Here is a 23,606-nt window from a genome sequence, read left to right on the forward strand (position 1 = left end):
AGGTGGTGAGTGACTTACCTTGAAATCAGGATCTTTCATCTTCAGAGAATAATGACTAAGATCATGGTAATTAAGAGCCCAAACTCTGAAGCCGGACATCATGGGTCTAAATCCTGTCCCTGCAACTTGCTATTATAGCTTGAGCTTGGGGTTTTTTGGGGGGGTTGGGGGGGGCCTTCTGCCTGAGAGAACAAAGTCAGGGAGAGTGACAAGGAGTAAGGGAAGTTCACAGAAAAGTTTGATGCTTGAGGTATCTCTTGAAGTCCTGCTTTTTGCTCCTGGCCTCAGACCTGTTCCAATACTCAGGTAATCTGAACAGTCAGACAGACTCCACAAATAAGCTCAAAAATGTCACCCCATGTCCTGGATTCTAGTGGCCTAGTTCCAGTGGTCAGAGCTCCCACATTGCCCCCACCCCACCCAGTTCCCTGTGTTGCAATCAGTTAAGAAAGCTACTATTAGCAGGAGTAACCAAAGTCATAGCTTGTGGTCTCTCTGCCAGCGAGTCATGAAAGTCTTAGTCCTTATTATCAGGCTGCAGTCTTTATCATATTTGTAATACCTAAGTCCTTCCCCAAGACTTAAGCCCTTCTTTGAACTCTAGCCCTGTGACTACAGTCCCTTCTCCTTGCCAGCCAGCCCTCTTCTCTGGAATCGGGGCCTTCTTTTACATCCCAGCTGGGGTTCTGCTATCCATCTGGAGAAGGGTCTCCAGAATGGCCATCCATCTAGTAAGTCCTGCCTGAATACCCCATTGCTGGGCTTCCCACTTACCTGAAAAGCCCAACCCCATGTATGTCTAGATTGCGGCTAACTTTTGATAAAGACTCTGACCCAACTTTAGTCAGGCTCCTCTGAGCCCTCTTTAAGACCAGATCCCAACTTTGGTGTCTGGCCCAGTTTTAGCCAGAATCCTGCTAAGTGAGTTTATTGGGAGCACCCCCACCCTTGATATCTGATTAAGTTTTTCATCCTCTGTCTTTGATGTCTGAGTCCTTGGCTGCCTTTAGCAAGAATCCTGTTAGGTCAGTTTAACAGGAATCCCGCTTCCCTTGATGTCTCTCCTAGTAGTTTTCCATTTTACCCCTTACCCTGCTCCTTGGCTATCAATCACGACCCCTATTACAATAGTCTTTTTCTTTTTAAGGTATGGTTGATATACTTATTTTCTTTTATAGCACTTTGTGGCATCATTATTTTTTAACTCTTCAATCTTAACCTTATTGAGTTATAATCCCAACTTTATTGTATAAGTTTAAGGTGTACAACATGATGGTTTGATACACATACATATTGTGAAAGATTACCACAATAAGATTAGTTACCACATGCACCATCTCACATGACTGCCATTTTGTTGTGTGTGGTGAGAACATTTTAGGTTTACTCTTAGCAACTTTCAACTAAGTAATTGTAACAGCATTGTTAGCTAGAGTCACCAAGCTGTACATTAGATGACCCAAAACTTACTAATCTGACAGCTGAGAGTTTGGACACTTTGACCAATATTTCCTCATTTTCACCAGCCCCAGCCCCTGGCAACCACCATTGTATTCTCTGTTTATGTGAGTTTGGCTCGTTAGATTACACATATAAGTGAGATGATACAGTATTTGTCTTTATCTGACTTATTTAAAAATACGGAATGCTCTACCAATTTGTATGTCAGCCTTGCACAGGAACCACGCTAATCTTCTATTGTTCCAATTTTAGTATACGTACTGCCAAGGGGGGACTATAGTTGTCTTGAATAAAGTCTTCCCTACCATATTTAACAAGTGTCAGAGGCACCTGGGTGGCTCAGTTGGTTAAGCGTCTGCCTTCGGCTCAGGTCATGATCCCAGGGTCCTGGGATCGAGCCCCATGCCAGGCTCCCTGCTCAGGGGGGAGTCTGCTTCTCCCTCTCCCCTCTGGTGCTCTCTTCCTTTCTCTTTCTCTCTCAAATAAATAAAATCTAAAAACAAAAAACAAAGGGGCACCCGGGTGGCTCAGTCAATTGGGCGTCTGCCTTCGGCTCAGGTCATGATCCCAAGCTCCTGGGATCAAGCCCCGCATTGGGCTCCCTGCTCAGTGGGGAGCCTGCTTCTCCCTCTCCTGCTCCCCTTGCTTGTGCTCTCTCTCTGTCAAATAAATAAATAAAATCTTTAAAAACAAATTTAAAAAACATAAACAAAACAAAACAAAAACAAAAAACAGGTGTCAGAATGATTTTTTCTTTAACATTTGCCATTACCTTTGGACAATAACCAGGTGGACAGCCCACAGCCCAGCCACCCTCTGGTCCATGCTCCCTTCCCTCCTTGCTCTACTCTGGGAATCAGGTATTTTTCCAGGCTCTTGAGTTCTTCCTCCTCACCAACTGTAGCTGACACATATGCAGCAATAAAGCTCAGAGAGAGTCACCAGAAAATACAGACCTGGAGAATATGGTCCATTCCATGCCAAGCAGTGTCACCTAATCCACTCAGTCAGTCAATCAAAACATACAAATAAATTTAAATGGTTTCTGAACATAAATATATTTTCAAAGAGCTTCCTTATTTGTATTACAGACATAAACAAAATACATACACTCAAGGAATAAAATATGTCTTGTGCTCTTTTGAATTAAAAAATCATAGTAGAAGCAGATCTTTGATGTTCCAATGGTGCCATAAACAAATTCACTGGCCTGTTTTTGGACAAAGAATTATCTGAAATTTTACCTCTTGGGTTTCAAGTATGTTTTTGTTGTTAGAGAGACTTTATTGTAAAAGCCTCCGCACCTACAGTTCTGGTGATTTTTTGTGTTTTATTCATCTCTTTCATCTGGCTCCAAGTAAGGTAAGGACTTGACAAAATTCAAAATTTACTGAATTTTGTATTAATGTCAGGTACACAATTTTCCTCTTGAATATCTGCCTTCATGTGGGTTACTGAAGTACTTTGAAGGAAATGGCGGGTCAACCATTCATTCGTTCTCATGGCTTTGCAGTGGAGGCAGGGCCTTTCCCTGATTTGGTAACTTCCCACATTCCTTTGCCTCTGAGCTAGTTTTCTCTTCTTAATACTAGCTGGTGATGGATGGTGTTCACTTTCACTCTCCTTCCACGAGGAGGCTCCTGAGTTAGATTCTTCACTGTCACACTCAGTAGTATCACTATCGTGTTGGATCTGATTCACCTGGCTGAACTGAGAATGGCGCCGGGCTCGTCTTTGTTCAAGATAGGCATTGACCAAAGCCATTTCTGAGTCAGTTACAGGGGTAAGTTGGCTCTGCTTTGGTTTTTTCATCATTTGTAAAGAGTCCCAGTCACCATCTTTGCTTTGCCGCTTATAGGAAGTGTCTTTGCTTGCTAACAACCAATGAAACAAATCAAGATGTTAGGCATGTCATTGGTTACTGTAACTTCATATTACCTAAGGAAGCCTATGGCATGTGCAGATTCACTCTCGGTTGCCATTTGGCAAGCCACCACTTGTCTTCACTCATTTGCAAGTGTTGGCAGCTGCCTGCATTTTCCAGTATGATACCAAGTCTCCTAGAGACCAGAAGGGTCAAATAGATGCTTGACACACTGCTTTTGAAGCTTTGTGGACCCCTGATATAAGATCGGGGGGAAAGGTCGCCAAGATTTTCCAGAGAAGGACCCTTTTTTCCCTTGCCTTGAAGTCTTAAAGATTCAAGTATGTATGTGAATATGATTTGGGTAGCAGGAAACTAAAAAGGATCTTTTCGTTACACAGTGCTGTGCTATAGTTGTCTTCTACCAGCTAGCTCACAAGAACAGAGGGTTACACTTTAAGGAATTCTGAGATGGTTGTTAAAACACAGCCCGTAAGTCAAAATTAAATTATACAAACTTACCATTAAATCCACATATTACACATAAATGTAATAAATATTTGAAACTAATCACTTCCTAATTATTTTATGACATTTTATTAAGAAATAGCTCTCGAAGCTATTTATTTCTGTCATATCTGGATATTGGAAATACTATGTAATGGCGTGTTACTGTGCGTCTATTCCCAACTCCACTCCAGTAACAACATCATGTTGGTAATTTGAAATCAGTGCGGGTGGGATAAAAATCAATGAGCACCAAAAATCAGGTCTTTTTTTTTTTTTAATCAGGTCTTGTTCATGGTTTTGTGGATCATCTAGGCTTAATGTGATAAAAAACATGTTACTAACATAGATTACACTTAAAAGTGTCATCCTGTAGCCACTACATTGTGAATCACACCCAAAAATGAGGAAATATCCTTCCAGAGTATTCTAAAACGATTATCCAATTCAGCAGAGAAGTCATATCATTGACAACCAAGGTAAGTTGTAACATACATCTTCCTGCTTCCTTCATCTTACTCCTTAACCTACAGGAAAATAACATTCATATCAGACTACACTTGTTCATCCATTGCAACCATCGGTTGGCTAAAGATGCAAGGGTCTGGCAGAAGTCATGGAAAAGTGTTTTGCCAAAATTGGCGGTCAAGATGGAATTTATCATAAAGTGTATCATACATTTTGTTACTTGTAAATTGTGTGATATACATCCTTCATATCAGCAACATTTCTAAAAAAAAACACGTATATACACATACCCATTTTTGGAGAGCCAGTTGTTAAACATTTACCAGCACACCACTCCTTATAGGTTATTAAAAAGTGTCATATAAAGCTCACAGTCCTGTAGCAACACTAACAATAAAGTTATATGAAAGGCAAGCTGTATGAAGGAGAATACTTGAGGAATGAAAAGAGAGCTTGAGCTCTATTAAAGGTAGCTAAGCTGTCTTGCGCTAAAGCAAGGAGCCCATCCAAGGGTCTGCCACAGCTCTGGGGAGGCCCTTTAACCACACTCGGTTGTCTGATTTCCACATTTAGCACATATTTCTCTCATCATACTCCAATACCAAATATGCACCAGCTCTCACCTTTACTGACTGAGGTGCTGGTCCCACTGTCTTCATCCTTTTTCTTCTCCGACATCTGTTTCAGAAATACACAGATCAGTAATAGCAATCTCAGTTGGTTGTTTTTCACTTACATAAAACACTGTTGCCCTAGATTCTTGGACAATGTCTAATTTTAAACATTCAGTACAATTCAATAAATTCTTATTGAGTTCCTATTATAGTGATCCTCTTGTCTGCTGCCCACTGGAAGACCAGGCTTTGATAGCAGAGTCTGCCAAAACGTTTTGAACCAAACCAAATGGAACAAAGACTTGAGAGAAAAAAATACTGATGAGGATCTACGGGTTATAAAGTTTTCCCGTACTCACAATGTAAAGAAATATCATTTAAACATCATTTAAAAACAGATTTTATAGTACTGGGATTCATTTTTAATTACTTTGTAAAGGACATTTTATCAGGTCACCTTTTTTGTAACCCTTGAAATCTTTACCAGAGTTCATAAACTCAATATCTCCTAAGTCTTTCAGAAACTTTCCTCCAAAATGCAACCATAACATATTATCTGTGAGTGTGGCAACAAAAAAGAAATGGATTTCTTTGAACTGTTTCAATTTCAAATATCCTAGCCCAATACTCCATAAATAAATTTGTCCCATTGTTCAGATCAGTGTCCCATTTTTTGATGCTGAACATGATTTTGCTAAAATATAAATATAAAGCAACTCTTTCAAAATACATCAAAACTTTAGAAATACTCATAACACTTTTGACACATAATAATTCTTACTAGGAATCTATCACCAGGAAATAACCCTCAAAGAGAGAAAACTTTGTGCACAAAAATAAGCTCAGTGTAATTAGGATAATATAAAATTCAAAAATCAAAGTAGGCAATGGTTAAATTATGGTACAATCATAATATATAGTTGTACAAATTATTATAAGAAAAGCATGTCTCAACATGAGGAAATACACGTTATACTATTAAGTTAAAAATCAAGATGCAAATTTGTATATGCAGTATAATCACTAGCTAGCTAAAAATATGAAAAGACTTTAAACAATGTAGACAAGTGTTAGCAATGGTTGACTGTGAGTGAAACAGTGACATTTTTCCTTTTAACTTTTTTTTTTTTAAAGATTTTATTTATTTATTATTTGAGAGAGAGAATGAGAGACAGCACAAGAGGGAAGAGGGTCAGAGGGAGAAGCAGACCCCCCACCGAGCAGGGAGCCCGATGCGGGACTCGATCCCGGGACTCCAGGATCATGACCTGAGCCGAAGGCAGTCGCTCAACCAACTGAGCCACCCAGGCGCCCCCTTTTAACTTTTCAGGTTGTCTACAATTGGGGAAAAAATGAATTTTTATAGAAAGTCAAACTCCCTTTGGGTTGAAAATGCCATACGTGGGTATTCGTAACTACAATCGAGGATCCTTGGCCCATTCTTTTCTTAATATCTGATCTCTACAACAGCAGGTAAGTATCTTTAATGAGGTGCCTCTCTGCTTTTTGGGTTACTGCAAACATTCTCTGAAAACCTTAAGAGTAGAAACCTCTTTTGAGATATCTCTCTTTTAACAATGATTGGGGGGGAGGCTTATTTTAAATTTAATACTTATAGAGTTAATTATTAAATGATTAGAAGTTTATCCACCTAAAAGTTCATAGTAGTTGGTTATTTCCATGTAATCTGGAGCGTTTTTTTCTCATTTTTTGTACTTTCCTATAATTTCCACGTTTTCTATAATGCATACTTTTGTAATGGGCAGGGAGAAATGTTTAAAAACATTTATTAGGTTTACATCATTTTTACGGAAAGCTTCCATATTTGACTTGATGTCAAATCAAAATATAATCCCCAAATCAAAAGATTTTGCATCAAGCTAAGTGGAATCGCACGAACTGTGGTTACCAAAAGCATTTTATTAACTATCTGTGTGTGACTCAGTGAGTGAAAACATCAGCAGGGCCTGCCCTGAGGAGTAGGCGAGAACAGTGGAGAGATCTAGGTATGGCTCTGCCTTGAGCCATGGTACAGGTCTGCAGTTTTAACAATTCACTTGACACCTCCTAAAGCTCAGTTTCCACATATGCAAAATGAGAAGCTTGGACCAGTATTGTTTGGAAAAATACCAGCACTAGAAGTCTGAATAAACACTAAACAAACATATAAGCTAAATATAGTATTTATAGTGTCTGAAAGCAAAAGGGTGAATGCATCTTAAAGAGTGGCAAATCCAGAGGAAATCAGTGTGCTTCACATTTGAGGATAATTACCACCACATTTCCATCACGCTTTTACCATTACTTCAAGGTTTGTAAATAAAGGCTCATAGTTTAGCAGAGAAAATGAAGTTCAAAGTGAAAGAAAAATTCCATCCTCCTTGACTAGCTCTCATATGGTTCTCAGATTTCAAATCTGGGACCCTTCACAAGAAGCAGTTCAGCCGATTGTAACTGCCATAGGGGTACAAAGTGAAAGACAAAACCTCTAAGATAATTAAGGTTTTAATCAGCACTGAATAGATTTAATTCAACATTTCAGCTATGCTTTGAAGCAAATGAATTACATGGCAGGAAACCTGGGTCTATTTCTCCTCCATCACTAACCACTTGTGTGACATTGGACAAGTCACTTAATTTCTTTGGGTCTTATTTAAAAAAAAAAAAAAGGAGGGATACTGGTATCTTACTTGCCTACAAAAAGGAGGCTGGACTGCATGCTGTCTTAGGTCCTTGAAGCTCGGGCTCTATGATTCCAAAGAGCTGATGCAAGCAAAGGAGCAGAAGAATAACTTAGACCTCTTAAGTGGTGTTCATGATGAAATTGCCAGGAATCAATTTCAATTTTTTTGTTAATTTTCTAAAGTAGCTTTTCTGGCCAATCCAGACAAATTCAATATACTCAGCTAGGGAGTCTAGGACACATATAAGGGATCACTATTTTAAATCTCCTTTTGGCTAAGTATCTACTTTAAGAAGCATTTAGACTTTAGATGGAACTTCTTCTTAGGGGGAAGACATGGTGAGGGGAAGAGTCTTTGATTATTATAATGGAACCCAGCTGGCATAGACATAACAAAACTCCTCCTTTCCATCTAGAGTTGATGCAGCACTCAAGTCTAGCTGACCATTGCCAGGCCAGCGCTCCGGCTGTAATGCCAAACGATGGTGGTTTGATTAATCATCAGCCTGGTATTAATGGCCAGCAAGGACTCCATGTCAGCAATTTATAAGAGCTCAGTTACTCATAATATGTTGGAGATTCACAGTCCTGAAAAACTGGGCTATCTCATTCCTAAGAGGATGGCATTTTCTTCTGCTAGTAGGTGGTCTAAAGTGGTGACTTTTGTTCTGTTTAGTTTAGTTGAGTTCTGCATCTTATCTTTCAGGAGAGTACATTGCTTCATTCTAAAAGCTCCCAAATCCTACAACATGTATTCTATAAATATGACAACTTTTGTATCTTTGATTAGAATTACGTGGCTACAAAAGGAATTTGGAGGTCATTTACCAGTAGGGAAGTTTATCCCAGCATTACACAGGCTATGGACAAACTGCAAACAACCTAAATGTCTCAGAATTGCAGATTTGTTATGGTGCAACCACAAGGCAAAATTATGCAGTCATTAAGAGTGCTGCTGTGTGAATATGATTTGAGGAAGTGTTACAATATAATATTAAGTTTTTAAAAAGCAGGATATGAAAATATATACAATGCAATACCAACCATGTAAGATCAAAGAGAGATTGAGAGAAATATACGGAGATAGAGAAAAAGACAAAAAAACTAGAATATTACTCCAAAATATTAACAACGGCTATCTCTAGGAAATAGGATTACAGTAGTTTAAATTTTCTTCTTCATCCTTTTCTGTATTCTTGGATGCTCTAGAACGAGATTGCATTATTTTTAAAACTAGAAAACAAACTTTTAAAAAAGTAGTTTGATCGAAGTAAAGTGAATTTATTTTATGGAAAATCCCCTATGATAGAGTAAACATATTATTTTAAATGAAATAGGATATCCTACCCAGACAGAAGCCCGAGAGAAGAACATCAGGACCAATATAATGACAAAATACCAAAGCAGGAAGTTCCCTATTGCCCCGCAAGAGTCATCCTTCCGGCATTCATATTCCTGACTTGGGATGGTAAAACTTAAAGGTATGGGGGGAGGATCCACCTCCCAAAATAAGGAAAAAAGGTCTCCCATGATGGCTTCTTGCTTTGAAAATAAAGCATGCTCAAAAGAATGAAGATGACCGAGAAGTACTTCACTCCATGTATATGACAATTTCCTTGGCAACCTATTGTGACATACACTTCAGTAACTGTGACAGGAACTGACAAACACTTCTTGGATTTCTAAGTTTTTGGAAGATTTACCTAAATTATTTCTATGAAAGTTTATGGTATTTCCCCCATACATCAAAAGGGTGCACTCTACCTTAATCTTTTTTTATTTTCCTGAAACTTGTACATACTGTATTTTCTTTAAATTTTAATGTCTGTAAAATCTAAGACTCTGAGGTATCCATTCTTTTTTTTTTCAGTCTCTTCGTATGTATCATATCACTGTAAATTGACATGCACACATCTAACATGTTATAGACTGAACTGCGTTCCCCCAAATTCATATGTTGAATGAATAACCCCCAATTTGACGATAACCAGAGATAAGGCCTTTAAAGAGATAATTAAGGTTAAAGAGGTCATAAAGATAGGGCCCTAATCCAATATGACTGATGTCCTTATAATAAGAGAAAGAGACACCCCAGGGGTGTGTGGACACAGGAAAAAAAGGCCATGTGAGGACACAGAAGGCCGCCATCTTCAAGCCAAGGAAGAGGCCTCAGGAGAAACCAATTTTGCTGGTGCCTTGGTCTTGGACTTTCAACCTGCAAAACTGTGAAAAAATAAATTTTTGTTGTTTAAGCCACCCAGTCTGTGGTATTTTTTATGGTAACCCTTGCAAACTAATACATAATGCCAGTTAGCAAAACACTATATATAACAGTGTTCCTTCTTAAGCCTTCAATAAGTGCACAGTAACTTAAGGACATTAAGAGAGGAAATAAAGATGTGTCTGTTGTAGGGGTGCCTAGGTGGCCTAGTCTGTTAAGCCTCCGATTCTTTATCCCAGCTCAGGTCTTGATCTCAGGTTGTGAGTTCAGGCCCAGCTTGGGCTCCATGCTAAGCGCGGAGCCTACTTAAAATAAAGAGAAAAAAAAAGATGTGTCAATTTCTTAGGCAAGAGCTATGAGGTGGGGAGGAATCTGGTATTCTAATTTTGACTGTACACTGAAGCCCTTCACTTTGAACAATTTTCGAGTTAGTTCATCTCTGAATCTAAAACTAGAGCAAAACACCATTGCTGCTAAGGCATTCTTAAAAATTATTAAAATCACAGTTTTTAAAAATCTGTTAGATCTTTAAGAGCATAGCATACCTGCCGATTCCATTAATATGCAATACCACGAGGAAACTTAATTTTCTTCTATTTGACCTTAGGAGCATCTTAGGAAAAATTTTGGTCATTGACACGTACACGATATAACAATCCACTAGCTTATTGTGAAAAGGCGTGATGTTTTCATTAGGGTACCATTTCTCCACACCCCAATGGGCGGGTCCCCACGCCCTGCTCCTCGTGGCTGTTGGCCCTGTGCCTTAGGCCTGCATCTTCTCGTCCAGGAAGCTCGCCAGGAGCCTGCCAGTCTCACCCCCTCCAGGCTCGCCGTGCCCCTCCTCCTGCCCCTCTAGTGCACAGGTCGGCTGAACTCCTCCAGACACTAACCAGGGAACTCCACTTTTACAGCCCCGCGCGTGGCTCAGTGGCACAGTGTAGGCGTTTGTATTTGTTAAAAAAAAACAGACTGAACTCCCTGATGAGCCTTTTTCTCAGGGTTAGTAGTTCTTCCGAAGAATATGCAAGAAAAGTAACGACTGGATTTTTTTAAACCTCAAAACCACTAGCAACTTTAACACATTTGGGGCTTTCTTCCTACTGCCGCACCCCTTTTCCAAGGGTATTTAAGAATTTACATCGGGTTAGAACACTTATTTTTGTGAGAAATGCTTTGTTGTCGCTGATGGGTGTCTGGACACGTTACCACATACCCTACCCTACAATTAGCTACCCTGCTTAATAAAATCTGCTTAAAAATGTGAGTCCATAAATACCCTACGGAAGCTAAAATTATATTAATATATAGAAATTCAGCTTGTTACAATTATTACTTTTTACTGCGAGTTCAGAACTTGGTCTGAATTTTTGCTGCTCAGCTTTCTCCCCGCAGAAGAGTGGGAGCCACAAACACTAAAGCTGTTTCCCGGGTAACGCTCAGAGCTCTCATCCCTCCCCCACCCTCCTCTTCTCGCGAGAAGGTTCGTTCTTCCGGTAACTGTAGTCCCGCAAGCCGGTTGCCTTCTCCTTCACTCTTGGCTTCGCGCATGTGCAGTAGAGAGTGGCGCGAGCCAGCGGCTTTCGGCCGAAGAACATGGTGCGTGTTGGGGGTCATCTTTGTGCTTCCTAGACGTGGAGTCCACGCGGGCCGTGGGATTTCCGTGACTGTGGATCTGCCGAGGGTTCAGCCAAAGGGGGGTGTGGCCAGGCGTCCCAACACCTTTAGTGGAAGGACGAAAGAAGCAATAGGGGTTGCCAAAGTTTGTGCTGGGAGACCCAGGGAGGGAAGCTCTCGGGACTGGGAAGTTTTGACTCGCGGACTGGGAGGCGCGAAGGGTGCTGGTCTGTACTGTCTGAATACGACTCTAGATACGGGAGAGTCTTAGTTTGTCTGAGATGAGGCCTAGCGAAACAAAGGAAATATAAATCCCATGAGGACCCAAACTGCACACTCCCCAGTCGGTCTCGTCCCCTTCACACCATGAGTGTTCACCCTTACAAAACTTAAAATCTTACACTTAATCAGCAACACAAAAGAGGGGTCTCTGGCGTGCGACGGTCCCGAGTGCAGAGTTGTTTACGATGGTAGGCAGTTAATGGCTTCTGCGTGAAGATGTAAGAGGAGAGTCTTTAATGGCTTATAACTAATACGGAATATTTTCTCCCAAAGCTTGGTATTTTGAGTTTCTTAAATTAGCCCTTGGGCTAATCCTTGTGACATATTCCAAAAGCACAATACAGAATAATTGTAGATATAATCACCATCCTTTAAATACAAAATAAGACATTTTTATTCATTGGAAGTATTGTTCTCTGAAGTGCTGAGCCAGTACTCTGTTGATTACAGTATGATGCCAATAAACTTATAATTTAGCGTTCCCTTTTCATATAATAATAGTAAAATGTAAAGAGTTTTGGAAAGACATTTTAAAGATAAGGGGAAATGTGCAGTTTTTAGTTACTGTTATAAAGGACACAAGTTTCTTAAATGGAGAAGTGTTTTTTTGTTTTTGTTTTCATTAATTCCCGTGCTTTTTATTTTTTAATAGATGCAAGGGGAGACAAATCCTAGTGCTTCCCTCATTGACAGAACCATCAAGATGAGAAAAGAAACAGAAGCTAAGAAAGTAGTTTTAGCCTGGGGACTCCTAAATGTATCCATGGCTGGAATGATATATACTGAAATGTAAGTTAATTAGCCAAAAAAAAGTGAAACTTAAAGAAGCCAATGGTGGGTTCCACAGGTTTTGGTGTTTGGATTTGGGGTGTTTGTTGTTGTTGTTGTTTGTTTTTCGTGTTTTTTTAAGATTTTGAAAAGCCTGTCTAATTTTTTCAGGACTGGAAAATTGATTAGTTCATATTATAATGTGACATACTGGCCCCTCTGGTATATTGGTAAGTAATTAATTTTTACTCTGATTTAGATTTACTACCAATGAAAAACTGCATTCATATTTAATTCAATTTAGTATTCATTCCTGCATTCCATAAATATTCGAGTGTGTACTGTGTTCCAAAAACTGGGAATACAGCAGGAAGGGAACAAGGTCCCTGCCCTCGTGAAAGGAACTTTCTAGTAGAGGAAGCAAACAGTACAATTCCAGGTAATCATTGGAGTTCTGTGATGAAAAACAATGTTTGGTGGTGGTGATTTGTATTTGTTATTCTCTCTGAAATGCCTTCCCTACTTCCCTACCATTGCTCTTTCAAGAACAACCAGATTTCTATTCCATTGATGCCTTCCTCCGTTTCCTTGTTACTTCCTCTGTCTGCTTCACTCTGCTCTTCAGTAGTCCTGGGGTATGAAGAGTCTTTATGGCCATTGGAGTGAATTCCATAGTCTAATATACACATTAACCTGGAGTCTGTGATAGGGAGGTGGTGTGGCAAGGAGTTTTGGAATCTGCATACCTGAGGTGTAATCATGGGTTCAATAACTAGCTGTGTGTTCTTGCAAAAATCACTTGACTTCTCTAGTCAAGTGAAGGTGAAAATGTTTATTGTACAAGGTTGTAAGGATTAGTGATGATATTTTTTTTTTAAGATTTTTTGTTTTTAAGTAATCTCTATACCCAATGTGGGACTCGAACTCACAACCCTGAGATTGAGTCACATTCTCTACCTACCAACTGGGCCAGACAGGTGCCCCGATAATACTTTGAAATTCACTAGTAAATGTCCTATAATAAACATTTATGTAATAAACATTGTATATAGTAGACATTCATTAAATGGTAACTGTTATGAGGAATAAGAAGATAGTTTTCAATTTTGTTGTTAACTTGCTGAAATATGAAGAGTTTTTGTTCCCCCCTTTAGATGGTCTAACCCCCTTTTAAAAAAATAAAAATATTGTTCTTTTCCAGAGCTTGCCCTTGCATCCCTCTTCAGCCTAAACGCCTTATTTGATTTTTGGAGATATTTCAAATACACTGTGGCACCAACAAGTCTGGTTGTTAGCCCTGGACAGCAAACACTTTTAGGGTTGAAAACAGCTGGTAAGTGTTATATCTTTTGCAAAGGTGGGGGAAAGGTTGGCAATAAATCTTTCTCAATTTAATTTGCCCTTTTTATAGACTGAGCTGGAAGGGACTTCTAAGGCCATCTGGTTCAACTATATTAAGCAAGTGTATAATAAATTGTCTTAAGACCAATGATTATCATTCCTATTTGTATAAACTGAGTGGAAATAATATTCAACAGCCTCATGAAAGTTTGTTCCTTTGCTTAATTACAATTAAAATTAAATGACTAACTCTTACGGCATTGAAGCTAATCTCTTACTTTAAAATCTGTGGAAATGGTAAACAACTACTTTGTGTCCTTAGGTTATAATACGTTATGTAATTTAACAACCCAGTCACCCTATTACTTTCTCTTTTCTTGAAAAAGATTCAGTTCATTAAGTCTGTTTTTGTAGAAATTTTATTTATACATGCACACACATCTTTTATTCACTCACTCATTTATTTATTTGTTTGTTTGTTTGTTTATTTATTTATTCTTTCCTTCCTTCTAGTTGTACAGACTACTCCTCCACATGATCTGGCAGCAACCCAGATCCCTCCCTCTCCACCTTCTCCTTCAATTCAGGGTCAGAGTGTGTTGAGTTATAGCCCATCTCGTTCACCCAGTACCAGCCCCAAGTTCACCACCAGCTGTATAACTGGATATAGCCCTCAGCTGCAAGGTCTGTCATCAGGGGGCAGCGGTTCCTATAGCCCTGGAGTGACTTACTCTCCCGTCAGTGGTTATAATAAGGTAATGAATCCTTTCTCTTGGCCAGTCACATTATTTTAGTATGGGGAGCTACCTTGAAAATCAGCTCATGAGTCAAAACTCCTCATCTTCTCACTGAGAGAACTGAGGAACAGTGGATAATTGACTTGCCCAAATTGCCCGTTTAAGAGCCAAGAACAGAACCCAGATCCTGATACCTAGTCAGAAGTTCTTTATACTACATCCTAAAATGAAAGAAAAAAAATTAGCTTTCGCAAAGATAATGGACTCTGAGGGTCACCATCTAGAATCTTTTTTTTTTTTTTTTAAAGATTTTATTTATTTATTTGACAGAGAGAGACACAGCGAGAGAGGGAACACAAGCAGGGGGAGTGGGAGAGGGAGAAGCAGGCTTCCCGCCGAGCAGGGAGCCCGATGCGGGGCTTGATCCCAGGACCCTGGGATCATGACCTGAGCCGAAGGCAGACGCTTAACGACTGAGCCACCTAGGTGCCCCACCATCTAGGATCTTTCTGCAGGGTTTTTCAGACCAGTTGAGACTATGATAATTTTTTCCTTTAGTTTTTAAATTCATGTTTGCCCTCTTTCTTTGCTTGTTTATGTGAAACTTTTGTATATCCTTATACAATTTTAATGCTTTCTGGGACACGTGGGTGGCTCAGTCGGTTAAGTGTCTGCCTTCGTTCAGGTCGTGATCCCAGGGCTCTGGGGTCAAGTCCAGCATCAGGCTCCTTGCTTGGCGGGGATCCTGCTTCTCCCTCTGCCTGCTGGTCCCCCGCTTGTGCGTGTGCTCACTCGCTCTCTCTTACAAATAAATAAAATCTTTAAAAAAAAAACAAAACTAAATAAATAAATAAAATTTTAATGCTTTCATCATGTTGGATTACCTCCTAAGCTAAAAAGAGTTGTGTAGTTGGACTCTTGAGGATGGACACCCCTTTCAAAACGGATGAATAGAAACCTTCATTCCAACTCCCACAGTAAAGTGGGATATAGTTCTCATTTTTGGACTTGATAGAAGCAACATTGACAAAGTTGAAAGTATGACTCCTGCCTGAAGCATAAGAACATAAAAGGAGCAATAAAGAGATGGTCAGGGGCGCCTGGCTGGCTCAGTCAGTAGAGCGTGCAGCTCTTCATCTCGCAGTTGTGTGTGCGAGCCCCATGTTGTGTGTAGAGGTTACTTAAAAAAAATCAGGGGTGCCTGAGTGGCTCAGTTGGTTAAGTGTCTGCCTTTGGCTCAGGTCATGATCCCGCGGTCCTGGGATCAAGCCCCACATAGGGCTCCCTGTTCAGCGGGGAGTCTGCTTCTCCCTCTCCCTCTGCCTGCCACTCCGCCTGCTTGTGCTCTCTCTCTCTCTCTCTGTGTCAAATAAATAAAATCTTTTTAAAAAATCATTTAAAAGGTGGGGGGGGATGGTCACATTTTCAGATGCTCTCTCTATTTAGACTAACATCTCTATAGCTGCTAGTTAAATGAGGGATGTCTGGAAATGAAATCAACACACTGCCCCTTACTCTTTATATAATATTTCCTTGTAATGAAATTCCATACTACTGGTTACGTGATAATAATTTTGGCAAGTAGAATTTAGAACATTTTGTTCAAGTTAAATATTATGAGGAAATGTGTATATAGTGATAATTCATAACCCATAGGTAAATATGACTTGTAAAAATAGCTTTTATTTTCATGAGAAAAGAAAAATCACTCATAGTCTTACCACCCAAACATAATTTCTGTTTAATGGCTACTTAATACTCATCTAGTGGAAATACCATAGTTTACTCTTGAATAAGTAAGTTATTTTTATTTCCTAGAAACTATTACTAATCTGTACTAAATAACTCTTTACATAAAGTTGGTAACATTGTTTAATTATCTTTTTCTACTAGATTGTAACCTCAAGTACAGGATTGTGTTTTTTATTCATCTTTGTTTTCTTAGCCCAGTGTATGGAATATAGATGCTATATAAGTATTTGTTGAACCAAATTACTACTTTGGAAAAGTTAATGAAATAGAGTAATTATTTTTCTAGGGAAGAAATGCCAAGATTGACTAAGTAGAAAACCTAAATAAATACAGAAGAAAAATTTTAATCAAATATATCTGCAGAATATATTAGAGCCCTGAAATTTTGCTTCTGAGTTCTTTTAAATTTTCAAGAAACCAGTTACTTTTAAACTTTTGATTATTGAAGTTTTCAAACATACCTGTTACCCATCTTCAGTAGTTACCCACATTCTTCGAGTGTATGGACAGCTAATTCTGATCCAGTAAAACATATTAAAAGCCTAAATTCTATAGTCAGAAAACTGGATTGAAATCCTGGTAGGATCTTGAGTGAATTAACCTAACCTCTCATGTCCACAATTAGTACAGTAGTAATATTTACCTATTATTGAGAGGATAAGATAAGGTAATATAAAAAAAATAAAAATAATAAAATAAAATAAGGTAATATATATTGTGCATAAAATATGCCCCTTGAGTAGGAATAAACCAGTCAATGGTTTATTAGCCCAATATGGTTTATTTAGCCCAAATATCATCATAGCATATGTAAGGATTCTTTTTTAAATAGGCTCCACCCCCATAAGAGAAATCAATGTGGAAGAGGATTAACATTTTTATTTTAAATCAGCATTAAACTAAAAGATTTTTTAATCCTTGATTTAAGGCAAGCTAATATAAATTGATAATGAAACCCCAGTAAAAATAATTATCGATGTACTGGAGTAGATATTTAATAAAATAGGTAATACAGGGACCAGTAATTGTATTTTTAAAGTGTTTAACTTCGTAAGTATAAGGAAACACAAGCTAAATGTAAATTTTTAAAAATTCTTCTATATCAAATAAACGTTTTAAAGTAGTAATGCTGATGGATATATACCAAAATAGGTCCTTCTATCAACTTTCTTCTGAATTGTACTTAGTATAACATTTTCATTTAATAGAATGAGAATATGTATTTAAATGTTCATATGCTTTGACCCAGTCATTTATGTTCTAGTAATCTCCTGAAGGGCATCCTCAGAAATTAAGATTTATGTACAAAGATGTTAATCATAACATTATTTACAGTGGCCAAAAATTATGTAGACAGTTCAAATGTCTCGAATAAGAGAATATAAAAATAAATTATGGTATATTTGTACAATGAAATATTACACAGCCAGTAAGAATATTTATAAAGGATTTTTATAGGAAAATTTTAATTTTAAAAAAAACAGTGAGGGGACACTTGGGGTGCTCAGTTGGTTTCTGCTTGGGAGTCTGCTTGAGATTCTCTCCCTGTCCCTCTTCCACTACCCTTTGCCACCTACCCCTGCTCCTGCATGCACATGCTCACACGCTCTGTCTCCATCTCTAAAATAAATAAATCTTTAAAAAATTAAAATTAAAAAAATGAAGTTATAAAGCTAAACAGTATTATCTCAATTATGTAAAAGGAGAAATATACTGATATAGCTGTGTACATTTAAAGATTTGAACATAAAATATGAAAGGGGATTGTATTATCTCTAGGTTGTGGAGTTAAGAGTATGACTTACTTTCTTCAAACTTTACATTTTTTAAAACATGCATATATTGCTTTTTTAAAAAACAGACTTTTTTTTAGAATAGTTTTAGGTTTGTAGCAAAACTGAGAGGAAGGTACAGAGACATGTTGTATACCTTTTGCCCCCACACAGGCATAGCCTCCCCCCAGCTATCAAAATCCCCCACCAGAGTGGTACATTTGTTACAATTGATGAACCTACATTGGAACATCATTATCACCCAGAGACCATAGTTTACTTTAGGGCTCACTCTCAGTGGTGTGCATTCTGTGGGTTTGGACAAATATATAGTAACACGTATCCACCATTATTGTATGGTATCATAACAGGGTAATTTCATTGCCCTAAAAACCTTTTGTGCCCTACCTATTCATCCTCCCCAGTCCCTGGCAACTACTGATCTTTTTACTTTCTCCATAGTTTTGCCTTTTCCAGAATATCATATAATTGGAATCATACAGTGTGTAGCATTTTCAGATCGGCTTCTTTCAGTTAGTTATGTGCATTTAAATTTCTTCCATGTCTTTTCATGGCTTTGATGGGTCACTTCTTTTTTTCTTTTTTGGAAGAGAATGCTCGTGCACGAGTGGGGAGGTGTAGTGGGCAGCGAAGGGATGAGGGTGAGGGACAGAGAGACTCTTAAGCAGACTCCATGCCCAGCCTGGAGCTGACTTGGCTCTGTGGGACTTGATCTCATGGCCCGGAGATCATGATCTGGGCCAAAATCAAGAGTTGGATGCTTAACCAACTGAACCACCAAGGTGCCCCATATTTCATTTCGTTTTATGCTGATTAATACTCCCTTGTCCAGCTGTACCACAGTTTATTTACCCATTCACCTACTGAAGGATGTCTTCATTGGTTCCAGGTTTTGCCAGTTACAAGTAAAGCTGCTGTAAACATCTGTATGCGGGTTTTTGTGTAGACATAAGTTTTCAACTCCTTTGGGTAAATACCAAGGAGCACAATTGCTGATCATATGCTAAGTGTAGTTTAGTTTTGTAAGAAACTGCCAACTGTCTTCCAAAGTGGCTGCGTATACGTTTTGCATTCCCGCCAGCCGTGAATGAGGGTTCCTGTTGGTCCACATCCTCACCAACATTCAGTATTGTCATGGTTCTGGATTTTGGCCATTCTAATTACTTTTTGAAAGTCAAAAACCAAAACAGAAATAAATTTCAATAAAGAAGAAGTTCTTTTATTTTGTATAGTTGGCAAGCTGTAGTCCCTCTGCTTCTTCTCCGTACCCTGCTACTGTTGGACCAGCGGAGAGCAGTGGATTGAGGTCTCGCTACCGGTCTTCACCCACCGTCTATAATTCCCCTACTGACAAAGAAGACTACATGACAGACCTACGAACTTTGGATACTTTTCTTAGAAGTGAAGAAGAGAAACAGCATAGAGTTAAGCTGGGTACGTATATATATTTTTAGTTAGATCTAATGTACCTATTTTTGGTGTTACTTTACATTATCCTTAACTCACTATGTTCAGTATTTTGATACCTGTCCATAAATGTTTCTTTTTTACTAATATACCTTGTATAGCCTAGGAGAGAAATACATTTTGTTTTTATATTTTGTATAGTTAGAATTAAGCTCACCAAATTTAAGAAGTAAAATATAGCTGAACCGAGAGATCTTGAACTTTTCATCCACATTAAGATTGAAAGCTTTTTCATATAATGTAAGTTATACTTTCTATTTAAAAGTTGAGGCTATCAAATGTTTTTACAGCAGTGCATAGCAAAGCTTATTGAAGCGATAGCTGTCTCCTTTGGTCCTTGGAAAGACTGGTGTGGCGGAGAGAGAACGGATTTACTCTAGAAGTGCTGCTGTTTTTTAGAACATTTTTGAACTTGTCTTTGGTTTACTTTGGGAAACAGTGTTAGCAAATCTTAATCTATTTGGAGTGGATTTGATTATAACAAAGTCAATTATTTGAAACCAAATTAGGTTATTGAGCCAAGTAATGATTTTTTCCCCTCGGGAACTTTCACAGAAAGCACATTAGGTGCTAAAGCATGACCACAATGAGGAAGTCAGTTATTGGACCATGGCTCTTTGTGTCACTTGAAATCTCTCCATTGATTTTTAATTTAATTTTGCCTGAAAGTGCCAGAAACGTCAAAGAAACAAATCAATATTATCTTGTTATTTGTTGATGCATACTTTTTTTTCTTGTTAAATTTTGAAATATTTCAAGTTTACTGAAAATTATAGAGTATAATGCAAAAAACAACCTAGGTTGTTCCCTCTACAAATCTTTGTCTTATTGAGATATTTTCTGGGTTCCGTTTTTTTTCTTCTTTGATCCTTTGGAGTTATTTAGAAGTGTTGTTATTATTGCTTAGAAGAAGTATTAGTGATTGGTGTTGCTTTTCATTTCCAACATATGAAATGAAGGCTTGGTTATCTTTTATTTTTCCCCTAAGTGAATTGTGCTACAGCTAGAGATTGTGAACTGTACCCTGTCAGTTCTTTGGTATTTCTTAAGACTTGGATTTAGGCCTGCTGTGTGATCACTTTTTATAAATGGTTCTCAGTAGGGGCGCCTGGGTGGCTCAGTTGTTAAGCGTCTGCCTTTGGCTCAGGTCATGATCCCAGGGTCCTGGGATCGAGTCCCACATCGGGCTCCCTGCTCAGTGGGAAGCCTGCTTCTCCCTCTCCCACTCCCCCTGCTTGTGTTCCCTCTCACTGTCTCTGTCAAATAAATAAATAAAATCTTAAAAAAAATAAAAAATAAATAAATGGTTCTCAGTATATTGAAAATAATGCATAGTCTCTAAATACTGGGCTCCATATTTGTTCATTGAACCAAACTTCTTGAAGGTGTTCTTAAAGTCTTTATATTATTAATCTTCATCCACTTGATTAGTTAGTAAGAAAGTCCATTAAAAGCTCCCACTGATTGTCTTCCATTAAATGTCTTCTTGTAATTCTGTCAAATTTGCTAAATATGTAGGAAATTATGCTAAGTGCATATAAATTCAGGATTGTTAATATCATTATGGTCAATTATTCCTTTTATCTTTATCTCTTAAGCTTTTTGCCTTCGAGTCTATTTTCTCTGATATTAACACAGCTGAACTAATTTTCTTTTGGTTAGTGTTTGCCTGGTATATTTATGTCCATCCCTATACTTCTAACTCATTACCTGTAGGTTTTAGGTAATTTAGTATTTTGTATAAATTAATTTGTAAATAATAAGTATTTTTGTAAAGAGCTGCTTTGAGGCTGTGTAAGTATCCTCTTCCTCATCATATTTGACTTAGTAGCTTTAACATCCTTTTAAGTTTCTTTTCAAAATTGATTGTTACTATGTTGGTTCTCATAGTGGCTTTCTAATTCCAGCATTCCTTCTTTATTATTCCCTTTAACATTTTCAAACGTCTTTTGTGATAAAATATGCATAATATTTACCATTTTAACCATTCCTAAGTGTATATAATTCAGTGGTGTTAAGTACATTCACATTGTCATGCAGCCACCTTTTACATTTATTTGTTGGCATTCTGTTGTGAGATAGAACTTTTTCTTCTCCCCGGTCATGTCATTTATTTTGTTGGCTAGATGGTCTCAGATGTGGCTAGTGGGATCCTCTGGCTTCTGTTTTGTTTGTTTGTTGTTGTTTTGTTTTACTTTCTAGCACCAAAAGATATTTCAGGCTCCTCTTGTACTTTCCCTGGTTAACTAACTCTGGAGTCAGTCTGTTTTTCCAAGGGGCCATGATTGCTTTTAGTGGAGAATGATATTTAGAAATTAATGTCTGGGCACTGGATATGTCAGTGATGATGGGACATCATTACTCTGGGTTCTCTCAAAGGACAGCTAGGAATATATGCGCATGCGCGCGCGCGCGCGCGCACACACACACACACACACACACCTATATATATTTCTGTATCTGTCCATCTATATATATTAAAAACCATGAGTTCATACTAATACCTCCAATTCCAATCCAACTATACAGGGTTTATTCCAGCCTCCTCCCTTTTCATATTTGTAACTCCTTTCTCCAATAATAAGAAACCAGGCACTCACATTTACTTTTTCTCACACATTTTTTTGCTGACTGGCCACTTCATCCTTCATTAGTTTGCACACATCTCCTAAGAACATGAACATTTTCCTTTCTAACTACAACATAATTATCATATTTAAGATACTAATATTATTCATAATCACATTTCTTCCCGTTGACCCAATAATGGCCTTTGTAGCCTTTTTTTTTTTTTTTTTTTTACTGATGCAGGATCATGACATTTACATTTGAAGAGGTCAGCCTAGTTGTTTTTTCAAATTTGGATTTGTGTGGTCATTTTTCATTATTAGATTAGAATTGGTTTAAATACAATTTTTTGGCAAGAATACAACTTAGGTGGTGGTGTGCTCCTTTCACCATATATCAGGAAACACATCCCTGTACCATTTTGTCCTTTTATTGGTAACATTAAATTGGATCACTTGGTCAAAATGATGGCAACCTTGGCTTTCCCTTTTGTAATTAATAAATAATCTGTAGTGTGATACTTTGCATCTTGTGAATCCTGTTTCCCTAGTCACCTTTCACTGAGTGGTTTTAGCATCCATTGATGGTCCTCTCCCAAATGAGTTAATGCAGTAGTGGTTGCAAAGTGGAGACTTTCTATTTTTTTTTTAATTAATTTATTTGAAAGACAGCAAGAGTGAGAGACGGAACACAAGCAGGGGGAGTGGGAGAGGGAGAAGCAGGCTTCCCACGGAGCAGGGAGCCTGATGCGGGGCTCGATGCGGGGCTCAGTGCGGGGCTTGATCCCAGGACCCTGGGATCATGACCTGAGCCGAAGGCAGACGCCTAACGACTGAGCCACCCAGGGGCCCCTCAAAGTGGAGACTTTCTAATACTTTCATTTCTTCCACATTTAGTAGTTTGGCATTCTTCTGTTTTACCCCTCACCTCACAGTTTGTTTGTTTTAGCCAGTTTGCACTGATGGTTGGTTCTTCCTTCAGTAAGCAGTGTCTAACTTGCTGTTTAACTCACTGAGTTTTTTAATTTGTTGTGGGTGGTTTTTTTTTTCTTCCAGTTTTCAAGGTTTTACTTGGTTCTCTTTCAAATATGCATGATTTGTTTTGGGAGTATCCTGTTTTGTTCTTATGTTTTCAGTTCTTTTTCCTGTCTCAATCACTTTTTTTTTTTAAGATTTTATTTATTTATTTGACAGAGAGAGACACAGCGAGAGAGGGAGCACAAGCAGGGGGAGTGGGAGAGGGAGAAGCAGGCTTCCTGCCAAGCAGGGAGCCCGATGCAGGGAGCCCGATGCGGGGCTCGATCCTGGGATCATGACCTGAGCCGAAGGCAGACGCTTAACGACTGAGCCACCCAGGCTCCCCTCTCAATCACTTTAAACATAACTTTTTAAAAGCTTCTGTCCAGGGGCGCCTGGGTGGCTCAGTCGTTAAGTGTCTGCCTTCGGCTCAGGTCATGATCCTAG

At 38.5% G+C, this 23,606-nt stretch overlaps 2 protein-coding genes and 1 non-coding gene across 3 annotated transcripts in view; 1 reads left to right on the top strand and 2 right to left on the bottom strand.

Moving 5' to 3' along the window:
* Positions 1-1,634: 1,634 nt before the first annotated feature.
* LOC115939387 (U6 spliceosomal RNA) lies at positions 1,635-1,736 on the bottom strand. The gene has a single exon (XR_004074205.1). It is a non-coding gene; the product is annotated as a U6 spliceosomal RNA (small nuclear RNA).
* Positions 1,737-2,519: 783 nt separating this feature from the next.
* On the bottom strand, positions 2,520-9,127 carry SSMEM1 (serine rich single-pass membrane protein 1). The gene is made up of 3 exons (XM_006729223.3): positions 8,945-9,127; positions 4,924-4,978; positions 2,520-3,335 (listed from the first exon to the last, which is right to left on the bottom strand). Exons 1-3 carry the CDS (start codon positions 9,125-9,127, stop codon positions 2,842-2,844), a joined length of 732 nt encoding a protein of 243 aa, XP_006729286.2. The 3' UTR covers positions 2,520-2,841.
* Positions 9,128-11,314: 2,187 nt separating this feature from the next.
* TMEM209 (transmembrane protein 209) overlaps positions 11,315-23,606 on the top strand; it is a 25,858-nt gene continuing 13,566 nt past the window's right edge. The window contains exons 1-7 of the mRNA XM_081800910.1: positions 11,315-11,417; positions 12,370-12,506; positions 12,657-12,715; positions 13,687-13,818; positions 14,340-14,581; positions 19,341-19,561; positions 23,092-23,107. Of these exons, the coding sequence (XP_081657036.1) occupies positions 11,415-11,417; positions 12,370-12,506; positions 12,657-12,715; positions 13,687-13,818; positions 14,340-14,581; positions 19,341-19,561; positions 23,092-23,107 (810 nt within the window). The 5' untranslated portion in view covers positions 11,315-11,414. The remainder of the gene's footprint in view (positions 11,418-12,369; positions 12,507-12,656; positions 12,716-13,686; positions 13,819-14,339; positions 14,582-19,340; positions 19,562-23,091; positions 23,108-23,606) is intronic.

Source organism: Leptonychotes weddellii, chromosome 12 (assembly GCF_054177405.1).
Source record: "Leptonychotes weddellii isolate Sample4059 chromosome 12, ASM5417740v2, whole genome shotgun sequence".
NCBI lineage: Eukaryota > Metazoa > Chordata > Mammalia > Carnivora > Phocidae > Leptonychotes > Leptonychotes weddellii.

Excerpts from the sequence above, each read along its gene's own strand:
- SSMEM1 (XM_006729223.3), bottom strand. The coding sequence starts at position 9,127 with ATGGGAGACCTTTTTTCCTTATTTTGGGAGGTGGATCCTCCCCCCATA. Across the intron at positions 4,979-8,944 it reads TCTCTCGGGCTTCTGTCTGG|ATGTCGGAGAAGAAAAAGGA; the intron begins GTAGGATATCCT and ends TTTCTGAAACAG. Across the intron at positions 3,336-4,923 it reads CAGCACCTCAGTCAGTAAAG|CAAGCAAAGACACTTCCTAT; the intron begins GTGAGAGCTGGT and ends ATTGGTTGTTAG.